Raw genomic sequence first — 17,209 nt, 5'->3', positions numbered from 1 at the left:
ATAAACTTATTTTGATCCTTGGACTTCTGTGTTTCAGCAAATGCCATAATTGGGTCTAGTCTGGGTGGCTTTTGTACTAACGCCCTTATATTTTCAGTTCCTTGCTTACTGGAGTAATCACGAATGCTCAAGTTGGGTAATTTTAGGGAAAAAAAAGGGTTTGATGGAACATAACTAGGAATAGGAGCAAGTCATTCAGCTCTTCAACTCCATTCTGCCATTTTATAAGATCACAGTTCATCCGGCCAAAAGGCAGAGGAAGAGCAGGAAGGCAGTGCAGGTGTCTCCTGCGGTCATCTCCCTCCAAAACAGGTATTCCGTTTTGGATACTGTTGGGGGAGATGGCTCACCAGGGGAAGGCAGCAGTAGCCAGGTTCATGGCACTGTGGCTGGCTCTGCTGTACAGAAGGGCGGGAAAAAGAGTGGAAGGGCGATAGTCATTGGGGATTCAATTGTAAGGGGAGTAGATAGGCGGTTCTGCGGTCGAAAACGAGACTCCCAAATGGTATGTTGCCTCCCACGTGCACGGGTCAGGGATGTCTCCGATCAGCTGCAGAACATTCTGAAGGGGGAGGGTGAACAGCCAGTTGTCGTGGTGCATATAGGCACCAACGATATAGGCAGAAAACGGGATGAGGTCCTACAAGCAGAATTTAGGGAGGTAGGAGCCAAGTTAAAAAGTAGGACCTCAAAGGTAGTAATCTCAGGATTGCTACCAGTGCCACGTGCTAGTCGGTGCAGAAATGAAAGAATAGCCAGGATGAATGCGTGGCTTGAGAGATGGTGTAGGAGGGAGGGGTTCAGATTTTTGGGACATTGGAACCGGTTCTGGGGAAGGTGGGACTATTACAAATTGGACGGTCTACACCTGAGCTGGACTGGAGCCAATGTCCTTGGGGGTGCTTTTGCTAATGCTGTGGGGGAGGGTTTAAACTAATGTGGCAGGGGATGGGAACCAAATATTGGACAGAAAAGAGGTAGTAACGAAAGCCTGTAGGGAACTAGATAATGGAGTCAGTGTGAATAAAGGGAATAGTAGTCAGGGAGCAGATGATGAACACAAAGGAACAGGTGGTCTGAGGTGCATTTGTTTTAAAGCGACAAGTGTAGTAAATAAGGCAGATGAGCTTAGGGCTTGGATCGGTACCTGGAAGTATGATGTTATTGCTATTACTGAGACTTGGTTGAGGGAAGGGCATGATTGGCAACTAGTTGTCCCAGGATATCAATGCTTCAGGCAGAAGGGACCATACTGGACCTGGTGTTGGGGAATGAACCCGGCCAGGTGGTTGAAATTACAGTAGGGGGACTACTTTGGAAATAGCGATCACAATTCCGTAAGTTTTACAATACTCATGGACAAGGATGGGAGTGGTCCTAAAGGAAGAGTTCTAAACTGGGGGAAGGCCAACTATAGCAAGATTTGGCAGGATCTGAGGAATGTAGATTGGGAGAAACTGTTTGAAGGTAAATCCACATTTGATATGTGGGAGGCTTTTAAAGAGAGGTTGATTAGCGTGCAGGAGAGACATGTTCCTGTGAAAATGAGGAATAGAAATGGCAAGATTAAGGAACCATGGATGACAGGTGAAATTGTGAGACTAGCCAAGAGGAAGAAGGAAGCATACATGAGGTCTAGGCGACTGAAGACAGTTGAAGCTTTGCAAGAATATCAGTAATGTAGAGCAAATCTGAAACGAGGCATTAAGAGGGCTAAGAGAGGACATGAGATATTGCTGACAAACATGGTTAAGGAAAATCCCAAAGCCTTTTATTCATATATAAAGAGCAAGTGGGTAACTAGAGAAAGGATTGGCCCACTTAAGGACAAGGAAGGAAAGTTATGCGCGAGTCAGAGAAAATGGGTGACATTCTTAACGAGTACTTTGCATTGGTATTCAGCAAGGAGAGGGGCATGACATTTGTTGAAGTTAGGGATAGATGTTTGCTTACTCTAGGTCAAGTTGGCATAAGGAAGGAGGAAGTGTTGGGTATCCTGAAAGACATTAAGGTGGACAAGTCCACAGATCCGGATGGGATCTATCCCAGGTTGTGAGGGAAGCGAGAGAGGAAATAGCCAGGGCCTTAACAGATATCTTTGCAGCATCCTTAGATATGGGTGAGGTCCCAGAGGACTGGAGACTTGCTAATGTTGTCCCCTTGTTTAAGAAGGGTAGCAAGGATAATCCAGGTAATTATCGACTGGTGAGCCTCACGTCAGTGGTAGGGAAGCTACTGGAGAAGATACTAAGGGATAGGATCTATTCCCATTTGGAAGAAAATGGGCTTATCAGTGATAGGCAACATGGTTTTGTGCATGGAAGGTCATGTCTTACCAACTTATTAGAATTCTTTGAGGACGTGACAAAGTTGATTGATGAGGGAAAGGCTGTAGATGTCATATACATGGACTTCAGTAAGGCGTTTGATAAAGTTCCCCATGGCAGGCTGATGGAGAAAGTGAAGTCACATGGGGTCCAGGGTGTGCTAGCTAAATGGATAAAAAACTGGCGAGGCAACAGGAGACAGAGGGTAGTAGTAGAAGACAGTTTCTCAAATTGGAGACCTGTGACCAGTGGTGTTCCTCAGGGATCTGTGCTGGGACCACTGTTGTTTGTGAATGATTTGGAGGAAGGTGTAGGTGGTCTGATCAGCAAGTTTGCTGATGACACTAAGATTGATGGAGTAGCAGATAGTGAAGGGGACTGTCAGGGATTACTGCAGAATATAGATAGACTGGAGAGTTGGGCAGATAAATAGCAGATGGAGTTCAATCCAGGAAAATGCGAGGTGATGCATTTTGGAAGATCAAATTCAAGGGCGAACTATACAATAAATGGAAAAGTCCTAGGGAAAACTGATGAACAGAGAGATCTGGGTGTTCAGGTCCATTGTTCCCTGAAGGTGACAACGCAGGTCAATAGGGTGGTCAAGAAGGCATATGGCATGCTTTCCTTCATTGGGCGGGGTATTGAGTACAAGAGTTGGCAGGTCATGTTGCAGTTGTATAGGACTTTGGTTTGGCCACCTTTGGAGTACTGTGTACAGTTCTGGTCGCCACATTACCAAAAGGATGTGGATGCTTTGTAGAGGGTGCAGAGGAGGTTCACCAGGATGTTGCCTGGTATGGAGGGTGCTAGCTATGAAGAGAGGTTGAGTAGATTAGGATTATTTTCATTAGAAAGATGGAGATTGAGGGGGAACCTGATTGAGGTCCACAAAATCACGAGGGGTATAGACAGGGTGGATAGCAAGAAGCTTTTTCCCAGAGTGGGGGACTCAATTACTAGGGCTCATGAGTTCAAAGTGAGAGGAGGAAAGTTTAAGGGAGATATGCGTGGAAAGTTCTTTACACAGAGGGTGGTGGGTGCCTGGAACACGTTGCCAGCAGAGATGGTAGACGCAGACACGTTAGTGTCTTTTAAGATATATTTGGACAGGTACATGGATGGGCAGGGAGCAAATGGACACAGGCCCTTAGAAAATAGATGACAGGTTAGACAGGGGATCTCGATCAGCGCAGGCTTGGAGGGCCGAAGGGCCAGTTCCTGTGCTGTAATTTTCTTTGTTTTTTGTTCTATCTCAACGTGGCCTCAAATCAATGTTCCTAGCCAGCCATCATAACCTCTGATCTAATGTTGATCAAAAATTTATTTAACTCAGTCTTGAATATCTTCTATGACTCTACCTCCACTGCTATCTGGGTAAAAGATTTCCATTGACTAATGAAATAAAAGCAAAGTACTGGAGAGTCTTAGCAGATCTGGCATGATTCATGTGGACTGAAACAGAATTAACATTTTGAGTCCAATAACTCTCCATCATCCTCATTATTTTGTTCTTATTTGATTCAACAAACTAATAACCTGAGAAAAATGTTTTTTCCTATCTGAGTCTTAAAAGGCAACTCCTGATTTTTAAATTCTAGTCTCCAATTCTAGGCCACTTCATAAGAGAAACATCCTTTCAGTGTAGATAGTGGTCTAATTAAGGTGCTGTACAGCTGCAGCAATACTTCCCTGCTTTATACTTACATTCCCCCTAACAACAAACAACATTTCATTCGCCTTCCAAATCAATTGTTATACCTGCTTGAAATTTCGCGCGTCATTTACTCGGTCACCAAGATATTCTGTCAGAGTTCTGTAGCCTCTCTCAATATACCAATTTTCTCTTTAACTTCCAAAGTTGACAGGTTTCCACATAAAACCCATTTGTTAAATTTTTACCTACTTTTATATATATTCCTTTGCAGGCACCCTATGTCCTCTCAACATCTTACTGTATGGTATAGTGGCTCAGTGGTTAGCACAGCTACCTCACAGTGTCAGGGATCCAGGTTCCATTGCAGTCTCGGGCAACTATTCATGTGGAGTTTGCAGATTCTCCCCGTGTCTGCGTGGGTTTCCTTCTGGTGCTTCGGTTTCTTTCCGCAGTCCAAAGACGTGCAGGTTAGGTGGATTAGCCATGCTAAAATTGCCCACATTGTCTAGGGATGTGTAGGTTAGGTATATTAGCCATGGGAAAAGCAGGGTTACAGAGTTAGAGTGGGGGTGGGTGGCGAATCTTGGTGAGATGCTCTTTGGAGAGTTGGTGTGGACTCGATGGACAGTAAGGCCTGCTGTAATACTATAGGGATTCTATGATTCTACATATCATTGATCGTGTATCATCAGCATTTAGTTACCATACATTCAGTCCCATCATCCAAGTCATTATATAGATAGTAAACAATGGAGGTACTGATCCCTGCACACCTCTGGTAACCACTTACCAATGCCAAATAAGATGCATTTATCCCTACTGTTTAAGTCCAGTCATGGACAGAGAACATTTCAACTGCTGGCTTCAGCAAAAACTATCTGCCATGGCATTGGTAAGATCCTTTACAAGACTATTTTGTCACCTCAGAACGCACAAGAGTAAGTGGAAGATTACCTGATCCTGAAGAGATGCAAAAAAGCCCCTTTACTATTTTTTATCTTTATCCAAATTTTTTTTACATCTTGATTTTCTGAACCAATGTTATCTGTCATCGTTGCATTCATGCCACCCTTAAATAAAATTGTTACCGCATCACCCACCCTCTAGATTCCAGACCTTCCTGAATGTCAAATACCATTGAATATTCCAATCTTGATCACCTCAGAACCATGTCTCTGAAATGGCTCTCGAGTCATACATATTATTTCTATTTGTGTTATCAATTCATCTGCTTTCTTACGAATGCTGCACACATTCACATTCAGAATTTTTCTGCTGATATACTATTAACTTTATGCACTCTGACCCTTCCTTCCACTCTAGTTATCATTACCTATGTTTCTATCCTGCACAATTCCTTTGTCTTTTCTCTTGATTCTACCACACTTTCCTTCATGTGATCTACTTCTGAGGAAGGGTCGCTGGATACAAAATATGAACTCTGATTTCTTGCCACAGATGCTCACAGGGCACTGGTCCCAGTAGTGATTAGATAGAAACTACCTCAATTATGTTTTGATAAATGATAAACCATAAAAATAAATGAAATCATTGAACAATGTCAATGTATTTTTTCACATTTGTATTAATTGAATTAATATTTCATAGCAGAAATTAATCTTGAACACAGATTCAAATAAAATCATAATAAACACATTACTTCATAAATCTGATCATTAATTGTTCGCTGCAACACATATTGAGCAAATCAAAACTGTGATAATTATTGCATCCTACCATTTGCCCTGCAGGCTTTCAATTCTGTTGCTTCAATAATGCTCACAAGAAGTCGTCCTATTCCACTTGTCTTTTGTGAGCGGGCTACAAGACAAAAATCAAGGTCAAAGTCATGGAAACAGATCCTTTATGCTAACTAATTCACGAGACCATATTCCCAGATTAAACTAGCTCCACTTGCCTGCATTTGGCCCATATCTCTCTGAATCTTTCCTATTCATGTATTTATCCAAATGACTTAAATGTTCTAACAGTACCTGTATCCACTACTTCCTCTGGCAGTTCATTCCACGCATGAACCAGTCTCTGTGTAAACATGTTGCTCTGCATGCCCTTTTTAAAATTTTCTCCTGTCAAATTATAAATATGCCCCCTAGTTTTCCCCCACCCTAGGGAAAAGAACCTTGCTATTCACTTTATCTATACCCCTCATGATTTTATAAACCTCTATAAGGTCACCCCTCAACCTCCTATGCTCCACGGAAAAAAGTACCAGCCTATCCAGCATCTCCTCATACCTCAAATCCTCCATTCCCAGCAACATCCTGGTAAATCTTTTCTGAAACTTCTTCAATTTAATAATATCCTTCCCATAGCAGGGTGCCCAGAATGGCAGAAGAAGCCTCAACAATGTCCAGTACAGCCTCATCATGACTCAAAGGTCTGAGCAATGAAGGCAAGCACACTAAATGCCTTCCTTCTTAACAACTCTGTCTACTTGTGGCGCAAATTTCAAGAATCATCTACCTGAGCCCCAAGTCCCTCTGTTGTACAACACTAGCCAGGGCCTTACCATTAATTGTATAAGTCCTTCCCCTTGTTTGTTTTATCAAAACGTAATAGCTCTTATTTTTCCAAATTAAAGTATACCTATCACTTCCTAACCCATTCATCCAATTGATCGAGATCGCTTTGTAATCTTAGATAATCTTCTTTACTGTCCACTCTAACATGAATTTTGGTGTCATCAGGAGAAATTGACTAGGTTAGGATTGTTTTCACTGGAGTTCGGACAAAAGAAGGGGTTCGCATAGAAATTTATAAAGTTCTAACAGGATGAGACAGGGTAGATGCAGGGAGCATGTTCCCAATGGTGGCTGGGTCCAGAACTAGGGGTCACAGTCTGACGATTTGGGGTAGATGATTCAGGATGGAGAACAGGAGACATTGTCTAAAGAGTGGTGAACCTGTGGAATTCATTACCATGGGCAGTAGTTGATACCGGAACATTGACTGTATTCAAGAGATGGTTAGATATAGCACTTGGGGCAAATGGGTTCAAAGGTTACAGGGAGAAAGCAGGATTAGGCTATTGAGCTGGACGATCAGCCATGATTGTGATGAATGGCGGAGCAGGTTTGAACGGCCAAATGGCCTCCTCCTGCTCCTATCTGCTATGTTTCTATATATCTACGTAAATAGGCATAGGCAATCAATGTGGGGTCAGCATTCACATTTCATAAATGGACAAAAAATAAAATTAAAGTGGAAGTAGGCTAAATTTGGAAAAAGAGAGAGTTTAAGATGTATACCTTGATAAGCTTTTTCACGTTTCCCTTTCTCAGTTTCTATAAAGTGTTCAGATGCTGCTTTAATCTTTTGAACCCAAGCAGTCCTGTTGGGAAGTTAAGGAGAGACAACTTACCAAAACTTTTAAAGCATTGGTTGAACTTGTTCAGAGATACTTGTTTATGTATTCTGATCTATGACACATTGGGGAATAGAAAAATAATAAATCTTAAAAAGCAACAGCAACATATTTTAGAAACATGTCCATGTATTTCTTGCATTGAATCAGTTCAGTTGAGTTTCTATTCCCTGTGTGAGAACCTCTCTGGCTATGTCGTGGGCATGTTGAAACCCATTGTACAGGGAAACCCCCAGCTTCTGTTATGACACTACTGATTTCTTACAGTACCTCAGCACCATGGACCAGCTGAGCCATGAACATTCCTTGTCACAATGGATGTTTTGGCACTCTACCCACATCACCATGATGACGGCATCACTGCAACAGCCTCATTACTCAGTACCACCAATTGCTAATTTCCAGACGCCATTCTATAACTCATCTGCTTCATTCTCAATCACAACATCTTCATCTTCGACAACCAGTTCTTCATCCAGACACATGGAACAACCATGAGAACCAGATTTGCTCCCCGATATGGCAATATTTTCACGCACAAGTTCGAACAAGATAATTTTGCTGCATAGGACCTCCAACCAACGCTACACACCAGATACACTGATGACATTTTCTTCCTTTGGACTCATGGTGAGGTATCACTGAAACAACTACTTAGTGATATCAACAACTTTCACATCCCAACAGACTTAGCATGGACTACCCTTTAGAATCAGTCCCATTCTTGGACACACACATCTCCATCAGGGACAGACACCTCAGTACCTCACTCTACTGCAAGCTGACAGATAACCTCATGATTCTGCGTTTCTCCAACTTCCACCCAACTATATTAAAACAGCCATCCCCTACAGACAAGCCCTACCTATATACAGGATCTGTTTGACTGAGGAGGAACGTGACAGACATCTGAAGGTGCTGAAGGACGCCCTCACAGGAACATGATACGACGCTCAACTCATTGGTTGTCAGTTCCAACATGCTACTCGATCAGCCATAATGACCTCCTCAGAAGACAGACATTGCATAAGTCTGATAGGGTGCCCTTTGTGGTCCAGTACTTCCTGGGAGCAGAGAAACTACACCATGTTCTTCGCAGCCTTCAACACATTATCAATGACAATGAGCACCTTGCCAAGATCTTGCTCATGCCTCCATTTGTCGCCTTCAAACAACTGCCAAACGGTAAACAGACCACTGTGTGCAGCGAACTACCCAGCTTTCTGGATAATTTTGACCACAACACCACACAACCCTGTCACGGCAACCTCTGCAAGACACATCAGGTCACTGACATGGACAGTACTGCCACATGTGGGGACACCACCCACCATGTTCATGGAAGAAATTCATGTGACTCATGTGCAGGCAAGGATGCCCCGAGGCATGGTATATTGGTGAGACCACGCAGACACTACGACAAAGGATGAATGGACACCGCACAACAATCGCCAGACAGAAATGCTCCTTTCCTGGTGGGAAAACACTTCAGCAGCCAAGGACATTCAGTCTTGGATCTTCTGGTAAATGTCCTCCAAGGCGGACTTTGGGTACACAATGGCGCAGAGTTGCCGAGCAGAGGCTGGCAGCCAAGTTTGTTCCCCATGATGATGGCCTTAACTAGGAACTTGGGTGGCCCCAGCACACTATACATTCTCAAACACACAGTCTTTCTCCCTCCCTCCCTCTCTCTCTCACTCACAGACACACACACCCACACACTCTCCCTTTCTCACACACACGCACACACACAAGCACACACATATACACATACACACAAATCTATAGGGTGAATCTGCATTTATAGATTCATTCCATTTTGTTTAAAAAGCACACAATTTGTAGACAATGTGGCATTTTAGAAACACTTAGTTCGAAAATAAAACCAGTCTGACTCCAAGTTAAAACAGAGACAGATTCTAAACAAGCTTCACACCTACAATGCATTGTCTGATTTGAGATTTCACCTCTGGTATACTGATAAACCTTTAGTTATCTTAGGGCAGTGACTTTAAAGAAATTCTGTGATTTGCATATTAATCAATCTAAACCTACATGTCCTTTCTAGCTGATTGAAGATTTAACAGCTATCTTAGGATTTTTCAATACATTCACATCAGTTCAATGACCCTTTGATCTTTTGTTTATAAATTCTGTGTCTGATGCCACCTCTCTCACTAACACCTGAAGGAGGAGTGAGGCTCCAAAAGCTTGTGGTTTCAAAAAAAAGCCTGTTGGACTATAACCTGGTGTTGTGTGATTTTTGACTTGTGGAAAGTGGAACAAAATTAATGAGTGGAATCTTCTGAGAGTTTGAAGGGAAAGGATACTTCCATCGGTAGGTTATCAAGCTGTCCAGCTTGCCACCAACTGAGGCCCCTCATTCAAGTATCACCTAAGGGCCTGATCTCACTGTGGCTAGGTTTAACACAGCTGCAGGTGGCCCTGAGGCCAAACAGCATACATGACAGCTAAACCAGTACACCGAATTAATCATCTCCAGGGTGTAGGAAAGGATCCATTGACCAAAGGCAATCAATACCAGACTAACGGAATAGAAACCAGGAAAGATTGCAACCCGCTGAGAATTGTCTTCTGCCCTTTCTTCTGACTCAACAAATCTCTCCTTGCAATTCCCACAAAACTCTGTTTCTGTTCCTGTTCCTATTCCTATGGATACTATCCGACTTGTTGTGTATTTCCAACCTAACTGCTCCTGAGAGAAAATATTTGCACAGTTAGTGCTTGAGACTCACCTGGTCGTACTCTATTGTAAAAACTGTATAAGAGAACCTGGGATCGAGTGAGCATTCATTTGTCCTTGGCTTTTGACTTTTCCCTGATGGTCCAGCTGAGATAAGTAACCCTTGTACTAAGTACACTATCTCAGCTCATTTGTGGTCTGTTGTGATAACTGATATTTCAAAAAGCTGAGCATTCTGTTAGGAATAATCATTCACATCTGTTAAGTTGTAGGAAAGTTCCAGCACTTACTAACTAAACCTATGTATAAGAACCTGCTACCAATAATCACAGCAGATTGATGTTACTCACCTCTCATTTAAAGATTCCACTCTTAGTGTGTACACCCTATCAATGTGTGAAATGTGAAAGACTGGATCATCACTTGAGGGATCAGTTGGCAGTTTCACAAGAACTTCATTCAAGAAAACAGGCTAATCAAATCAGAAACAGAGAACGTAAGTGAATACTGTCATTCGTTATAGACCTCTAAGTGATCAATCCTGACCATGCAGTCATAAAGAATGAAGCATCTTGTGAGTAAACTGAACTAACTGTTGCCAGCTAACATTTATAAACAACAAACTAAAAGAAAATGGAAGGGCCTTTTTTGTGGTGCAATGGTGGTGTCCCTGCCTCTGGACTGGGAGGCCTGGTTTCAAGTTCCACCTGTTCCAAAGGTGTGTAAACAAGATCTCTGAACAGGTTGGTTCGAAAGATAGGTTAAATAAATACCAAAAAGAGAGCTTTCTGGAAACAGCTGCTCTTTGAAACGCTTCAAAACATTCAAAAAGTACACTTTTGTGCCTGGTTTAAATGAGAATAGTAAAAAAAAGCATATCTATTGAGCCTTTCCCTCAATCTCTTTTAACATGAAATTCACTACAACTCATTTAATTGTTCTGCTTCAGTCTTCTTAATTTTATGGTTTCCTCCAAGTATAACTCTCTGATATACACCATTCCTGCTTCACTGGAGTAAGTCTTCAGATATCTGGGTACTAAGCTCTGGAATTCCCTTCTTAAGTCTCTTTGTCTATCAATTTCAATTCCTTTAGGATAATTCTTCAAATCTTCATCTTTGACCAAGATGATAGTCACCTGTCCCAATATTGCCTGATGTGGGACATGCCAAATCTTGTTTGCTAATGCTGCTCTGAAGTGCCTTGTAGCAATTTAGAACATATAGAAATTGTATAACAAACTGTTATAGAGCCACAGAATCATACAGCATGGAAACACACCCTTTTGGTCCAACTAGTCCATGCCAAACATAATCCCAAACTAAACTAGTCCCACCTGCCTGCTCCTGGCCGATATCCCTCCAAACCTTTCCTATTCATGTACTTATCCAAGTGTCTTTTAAATGCTGTAATTGTATCCATATCTACTACTTCCTCAGGAAGTTCATTCCACATGCGAACCACCCTCTGGTGTAGAAGATTTGCTCCTCATGTCTCCTCTCACCTTAAAGATATGCCCTCAGTCTTGGAATCCCCCATCCTAGGGAGAAGAAATCTACTATAAACCCTATCTGTACTCCTTATGATTTCATAAACCTCTATAAGGTCAACTCTCAACTTCCTACCACCAGTGAAAGAAGTCCCAGCCTATCCTTATAATTTAAACCTTCCATACTTGGCAAAATCCTGGTGAATCTTCTCTAGCTTAATAATGTCCTTTCTATGACTGGAGACTAGAACTGCACACAGTACTCCTGAAGAGGCCTTACCAATGTCTTGTCCTACCTTAACATGACTTCGCAACTCCTAATACTGAGCAATGAAGGCAAGTGTGCTAAACACCTTTTCAACCACCCTGTGAAGAAAATTTCAGAGAATCACGCAACTGAATTCCTAAGTCCCTCTGTTCTACAACCCTACCTAAATCCGTACCAGTAACTGTATAAGTCTTGTTGCTATTTGTTGTACCAAAATGCATTACGTCACATTTACCTAGATTGAACTCCACTTGCCATTTTTCAGCCAGTTGACCCATTTGATTAAGATCCCCTTGTAATCTTAGAAAACATTCTTCACTGTCTACTGTGCTACCTATCTTGATGTTATCTGTAAATTTACTAACGATCCTTTCTATATTCTCATCCAAATCATTTACATAAATGACATAACAAAACAGCACCTAGTCTGAAAAGCAACTCTCTACCATCACCCTCTGTCTCCTGCCATTAAGCCAATTATGTATCCAGTTGGCAAGCTCACCCTGAATCCCATGTGACCTAACTTTGTTAATTGTTAAAGACTTGCTTGGAAATGGAATCCAGCACGACTGGGTGCCTTTGTGGGGGCAAGGGAGAAAGGAACCTGAAAGGGAGGAATCCCTTCAGATTTTTTATATACTGTTGTCTGTCATCAACAAAACAAGTGCTAATTCTAGATCTACAATTTACATGTCATTCGTGCATTCTCAAGTTCACTTGAGGTGATATTTATATTTGTTTTTACCAACCTACCGTTTTGTACATTTTAAACGGAGAATTACACTTAGAGCTGAACAATTTTTCGGAGCCTGATGAAATAAACGTCTGTTTTGCTATGTAGGTAAGCAGCAGGAAATCATTGAAAAGGAAGCCGTATAATTCTTTGTTGCTCTTTGCTTTGTAAAGTTTTCCACTGTACAGCAACTTTCGTGGTCCCAAGCAGTTTGTTATGGAGTTGAAAACAATGTGCTAAAAAAAACAAACAACAACTTAAATTACTGCTTTAACAAAATGCAAATCAGAACATTTGGCTTTTCCGCAGGAATTAAACAGGCAGTCAGTGATGATCTACACCTTGTGGAGTTCATGAAGCTCCATCTAATGGTGTTACATGGTCAAGTAAAGTTCCTACTGAATACCTTTACTGCCCTTCTTCAGTTGATAAATAAGTACTCCTCCACATTGATCATTACTTGAAGGACGTAAAAAGCAGGCAAGGGACACAAGATATACAGTGGATTGGGATATTTAGTATGCATCTCTAAGAGTGGCTTGGTAGCACCACGGAGGACTGAACCAGCCAAATTCTGCAAGACATGCCTGTGACATGCCTGTAGCTTGTGACAGAAGATGGTAAAACCTGCTTGATCTTGCCAATCTACATGTTGTAATTAGATTTTTTTTAAGATTACCTACAGTGTGGAAACAGGCCCTTTGGCCCAGCAAGTCCACACAGCCCCTAGAAGCATCCTACCCAGACCCATCCCCTTATAACCCACACACCCCTGAACACTACGGGCAATTTAGCATGGCCAATTCATCTAGCCTGCACATCTTTGGACTGTGGGAGGAAACCCACGCAGACACGGGGAGAATGTGCAAACTCCACACAAACAGTCGCCCAAGGGTGGAATCGAACCCGGGTCCCTGGCGCTGTGAGGCTGCAGCGCTAACCACTGAGCGACCAATGAACCTAACCTTGACAGAAAAGGGAGTAAACAATATCTGCACAATGATTGTGAAGACAGTTCCCATCTTCACACTGAGCCTTCCTGAAGCCTTCCTGCTCCTCTGATGCTGCTTGGCCTGCTATGTCCATCCAGCTCTTCACCTTGTAATCTCAGATTCTCCAACGTCTGCAGTTCCTACTCTCTCTATATCCTCTGTCATGTTGTGTGGCATTAAAATGTAAAGTCACCATTGTTCCAGTGGACCATAAGGCTGCTCTCTCAATAGGAAAGAGAGGTGACCGTTGATGGTTTAATCTGATGGTCACCATGCTTCAGGCGAGGGGAAGAGGTTGGGGAGAGTCCTTCATGGTAACCTCAAATGTCAACTTTACTGCGCATTGCAAACTAACCATCCAGCCAACTGAGCTAACTGACCCTCCTACGTGACGTTATTGCTTGCTAAATGGGACATAGTCATACAGCATGGAAACAGAGTAGTCCCACCTGCCTGCTTCTGGCCATATCCCTTCAAACCTTTCCAATCCACGTACTTATCCATGTGTCTTTTAAATGTTGTAACTGTACCCACATCCAGCACTTCCTCAGGAAGTTCATTCCACATGTGAATCACCCTCTGTATAAAATTCAGAACAGATCCAGAAACTCAAAGCTGAGTATTCATGAGGCACTGCGGGTCACCAGCAGCAGCTACTATAATTTGTAACATTGTGGCCTGGCATATCCACGCTCCACCTTTGACAGGAGCAGCAGCCAGCATTCCAAAAAATTTAAATGTCAACCTTGAGACTCTACAATATAGTGCGACTTGGGAACCAAACAGAGGAAACAGTATGTAATAAACAGAATTAAATGATCCCACAACCAATAGCTCCATTGTTCTGCCACTACTCATTTGCACATTACATAACTAAGACCCAGAGCAGGGTCCACAAATAACATGCTTGTTAATAATGCTCACATTTATAAAAATGACCAGGACAGTTACACCGACAGTGCATAGGCTGTTCATCTTCAAGTCACAATGAGGTATTAGGACTGTCAATTTTGTAAATGGTTACAGCTTAAAATGTCTAGTCAATTTCAAATTGGAATGGAACTTGGGGTTTAGAGGTAGCTAATTAGCATTTCTATCTGGATGTACGGCCCACATGATTCACAATGCCATGGAGATAATTTTTGAGAGGGAAGAGTCTAATAGAAGCCATTCTATGATCAGATTACAGGTTTTTCTTAAAATATCAATGAACCTCACAGAGAGGAAAGTCTGCAAGATTCACAGAAACAGACAAAGAAATATAGACACCAAATGTTTATTGTTCAACATGCAACATACTGGTGGGAGCCCCCATGCTTGGCTTGAAGAGACCAAGTCCGTGAAGGTTGAACCAAAGCTGGAAGATTCACCTTGCTTTGTCAAGAGGAGGGGGTCTGCAATTTATTCCTCAATGTGAAAGTCAGTCCAGGAAGTAAAAATTATGCAGTAGAGAATAACATCGTACTAATTCCTGGACTATGTAGAGATTACTTAAGGGGCAGAGTGAAGTATAACTGTAAGGGTGATTTTCAGTTGGTTTATAGGTTAAATGGGGATCTTTTCTCTGGTCTGGAGTACATGCTATCTTCCAAAATAGTACTTAGTTGATGTGGACGCTTGAGTCACTTAGACATTGGCTGGAAGTCCCATTTCTTTTTTAAGGTCATCAGTTTCTATCAGGATTGGAAAAGATGGTGATCCTATGTTGAGTTGCAGAATTGGATTTTCATGGCACTCACCATAGGTGGTTGTTGAGGGAATTATTATCAGGAAAATACTTATTAATTGTTTTCTAACATGGAGGCATTGTTAGGTATTCAACGCCAAGACTGAAAAGAAGGAACACTGGGTATGCCCCTTCAAGAAATAAAATTCATTGGTTTCACTGGAGGAACTGCAGGCTGCCTGATAAATTCAAGCAGAAACAAGTATTCATTTTCACTGAAAAACACAATCGTGAGGTGGCAGGCTGGACAGGAGCAATAACAGAAGTACATTATTCTGATGTTTCCGAGACACAGCCAAATTGAACTAAAAGGGTTTTCTCTTTCAATTAGAGTAGTGTTAAACAGTGTCAAATCCATGCCTGTCCCCATAAAAGTGGCTGTTGGAATTGATCAACTGGACAGCAGAGCCACGAAACAACTCATGCATCCTCACCTCTGCCAGTCCATCGCACTGAACGTGCGACTGAATCCACTCCAGTCGGTCAGAGTTTTCTTTCTCACGCACACCTTCATTCACCTGGGAGCACAGTTCCTCTGCCCGTTCCAAAGCCAGCTTTAAATGGTTATGATCTGCATGGATCTCTGGAGTGTTTTCCAAAATCTGCAGTCATTGTATGAGAAATTACATTTTTAAATGTCAGATCTTCTAGTCAATGTCCTTCTTTGATATTATATTACCACAGACACAACTGTCAATCTCTCTTACTGGTGCACTAACAATGTTTTGTAGAGCAAGTATTCCTAGAAATATTCCACAGAAATTATCCTTGTATGATTCTTTTGTTACAAAATGAATGTGAAACTTACTTGTTGCTAATTTATTTTCCAAATTGAAGTTGACTATCTAAACATCAAAGTACTTCTGACTAAGTCCAAAACGTTCTGATAAATTACAAATAGCAATTTTTCAGATTCAGAATATTGATGTACCACAGATATGAGTAACTTAAGGTGTCTGCTTAAAATGCAATTTGAAGAAAAATGTCAGCTTCTCTCCCTAAACCTGCATTTCAATGGGGGTCAATAGACATGTGCATTATTACAAACATTAAAAGCCTATTATGTTCTTTGAGCCAATCATCTGCTCCTTGAAATCAACCCATCCACCTATATTTTCAATCACTTTCCTTCTCTTACTGAAGTAATTCTTCAACCCACTTTCATTATTCACTACAATTCAGTAACCTATTTTATAAGCCATTAACTTCTGTTTAAAAAAAAGGATCTCACCTAACTTTGTTATTTATAAAGTTGTTGCTTTCTGGCACTTGTTTAGTTTGGATGCTCTATTTGTCATCTGTTTCTCTGGGTTGCAGCTACTCAATCTGGTGTCTTTGTTTCGGAACAGAATAGTGGATCCACAAAAGCTGTGTGTATGGCCACTCCATTAAGACAGAGTGTCCATCAGAGTAAATACTGGGTGTCAGCTCTTGAAAATGATTTTGTTTTTATTCATTCATGGAATGAGGCCATCGCTTGCTAGGCCAGCATTTATCACCCATCCCTAATTGCCCAGAGGGGAGGTTAGAGTCAACTACATTGCGGTGGATTTGGAGTCAAATGCAGGCCAGAATATGTAAAGATAACAATTTCCTTTCCTGAAGGACATTAGCCAACCAGACAGGTTTTTATGACAATCAACAATGGTTTCATGGACTTCATTAGACTCCAAAGTCCAGATTGTTATGGAATTCAAATTCTACCATCTGCCGCTGCACGATTTGAACCCGGGTCCCCGGAAGATTACCTAGGTCACTGGATTTAAAAGTCTAGCAATAATACCACTAGAACATCATCTCCTCATTTATTTAAGTGAATCTTATTGAATGGGAATGAAGTAAATATCAAAAAAAAGGTAGTTTAGCTTGTGATCTTGGATTGGAGATGGTTCTGCTGCTGATGTCAAATAGTGTTATTGAATGTAAAT

The 17,209-nt window shown here is 41.7% G+C and overlaps 1 protein-coding gene across 2 annotated transcripts in view; it reads right to left on the bottom strand.

The window, feature by feature from the left end:
- The window catches only part of LOC125452619 (intersectin-2-like), a 197,084-nt gene that overhangs the window by 8,054 nt on the left and 171,821 nt on the right, over positions 1-17,209 (bottom strand). For both annotated transcript variants that reach the window (XM_059645418.1, XM_059645419.1), the window contains 5 exons: positions 15,716-15,883; positions 12,584-12,799; positions 10,424-10,545; positions 7,254-7,336; positions 5,722-5,805 (listed from right to left, as the gene is read on the bottom strand). In XM_059645418.1, coding sequence (XP_059501401.1) covers positions 5,722-5,805; positions 7,254-7,336; positions 10,424-10,545; positions 12,584-12,799; positions 15,716-15,883 — 673 coding nt within the window. The remainder of the gene's footprint in view (positions 1-5,721; positions 5,806-7,253; positions 7,337-10,423; positions 10,546-12,583; positions 12,800-15,715; positions 15,884-17,209) is intronic.

The sequence above is a fragment of the Stegostoma tigrinum genome, chromosome 4, assembly GCF_030684315.1.
Source record: "Stegostoma tigrinum isolate sSteTig4 chromosome 4, sSteTig4.hap1, whole genome shotgun sequence".
Taxonomy (NCBI): Eukaryota; Metazoa; Chordata; class Chondrichthyes; order Orectolobiformes; family Stegostomatidae; genus Stegostoma; species Stegostoma tigrinum.
Note: the sequence above shows the minus strand (reverse complement) of the source record. Positions and strands in the feature narration are given on the sequence as shown.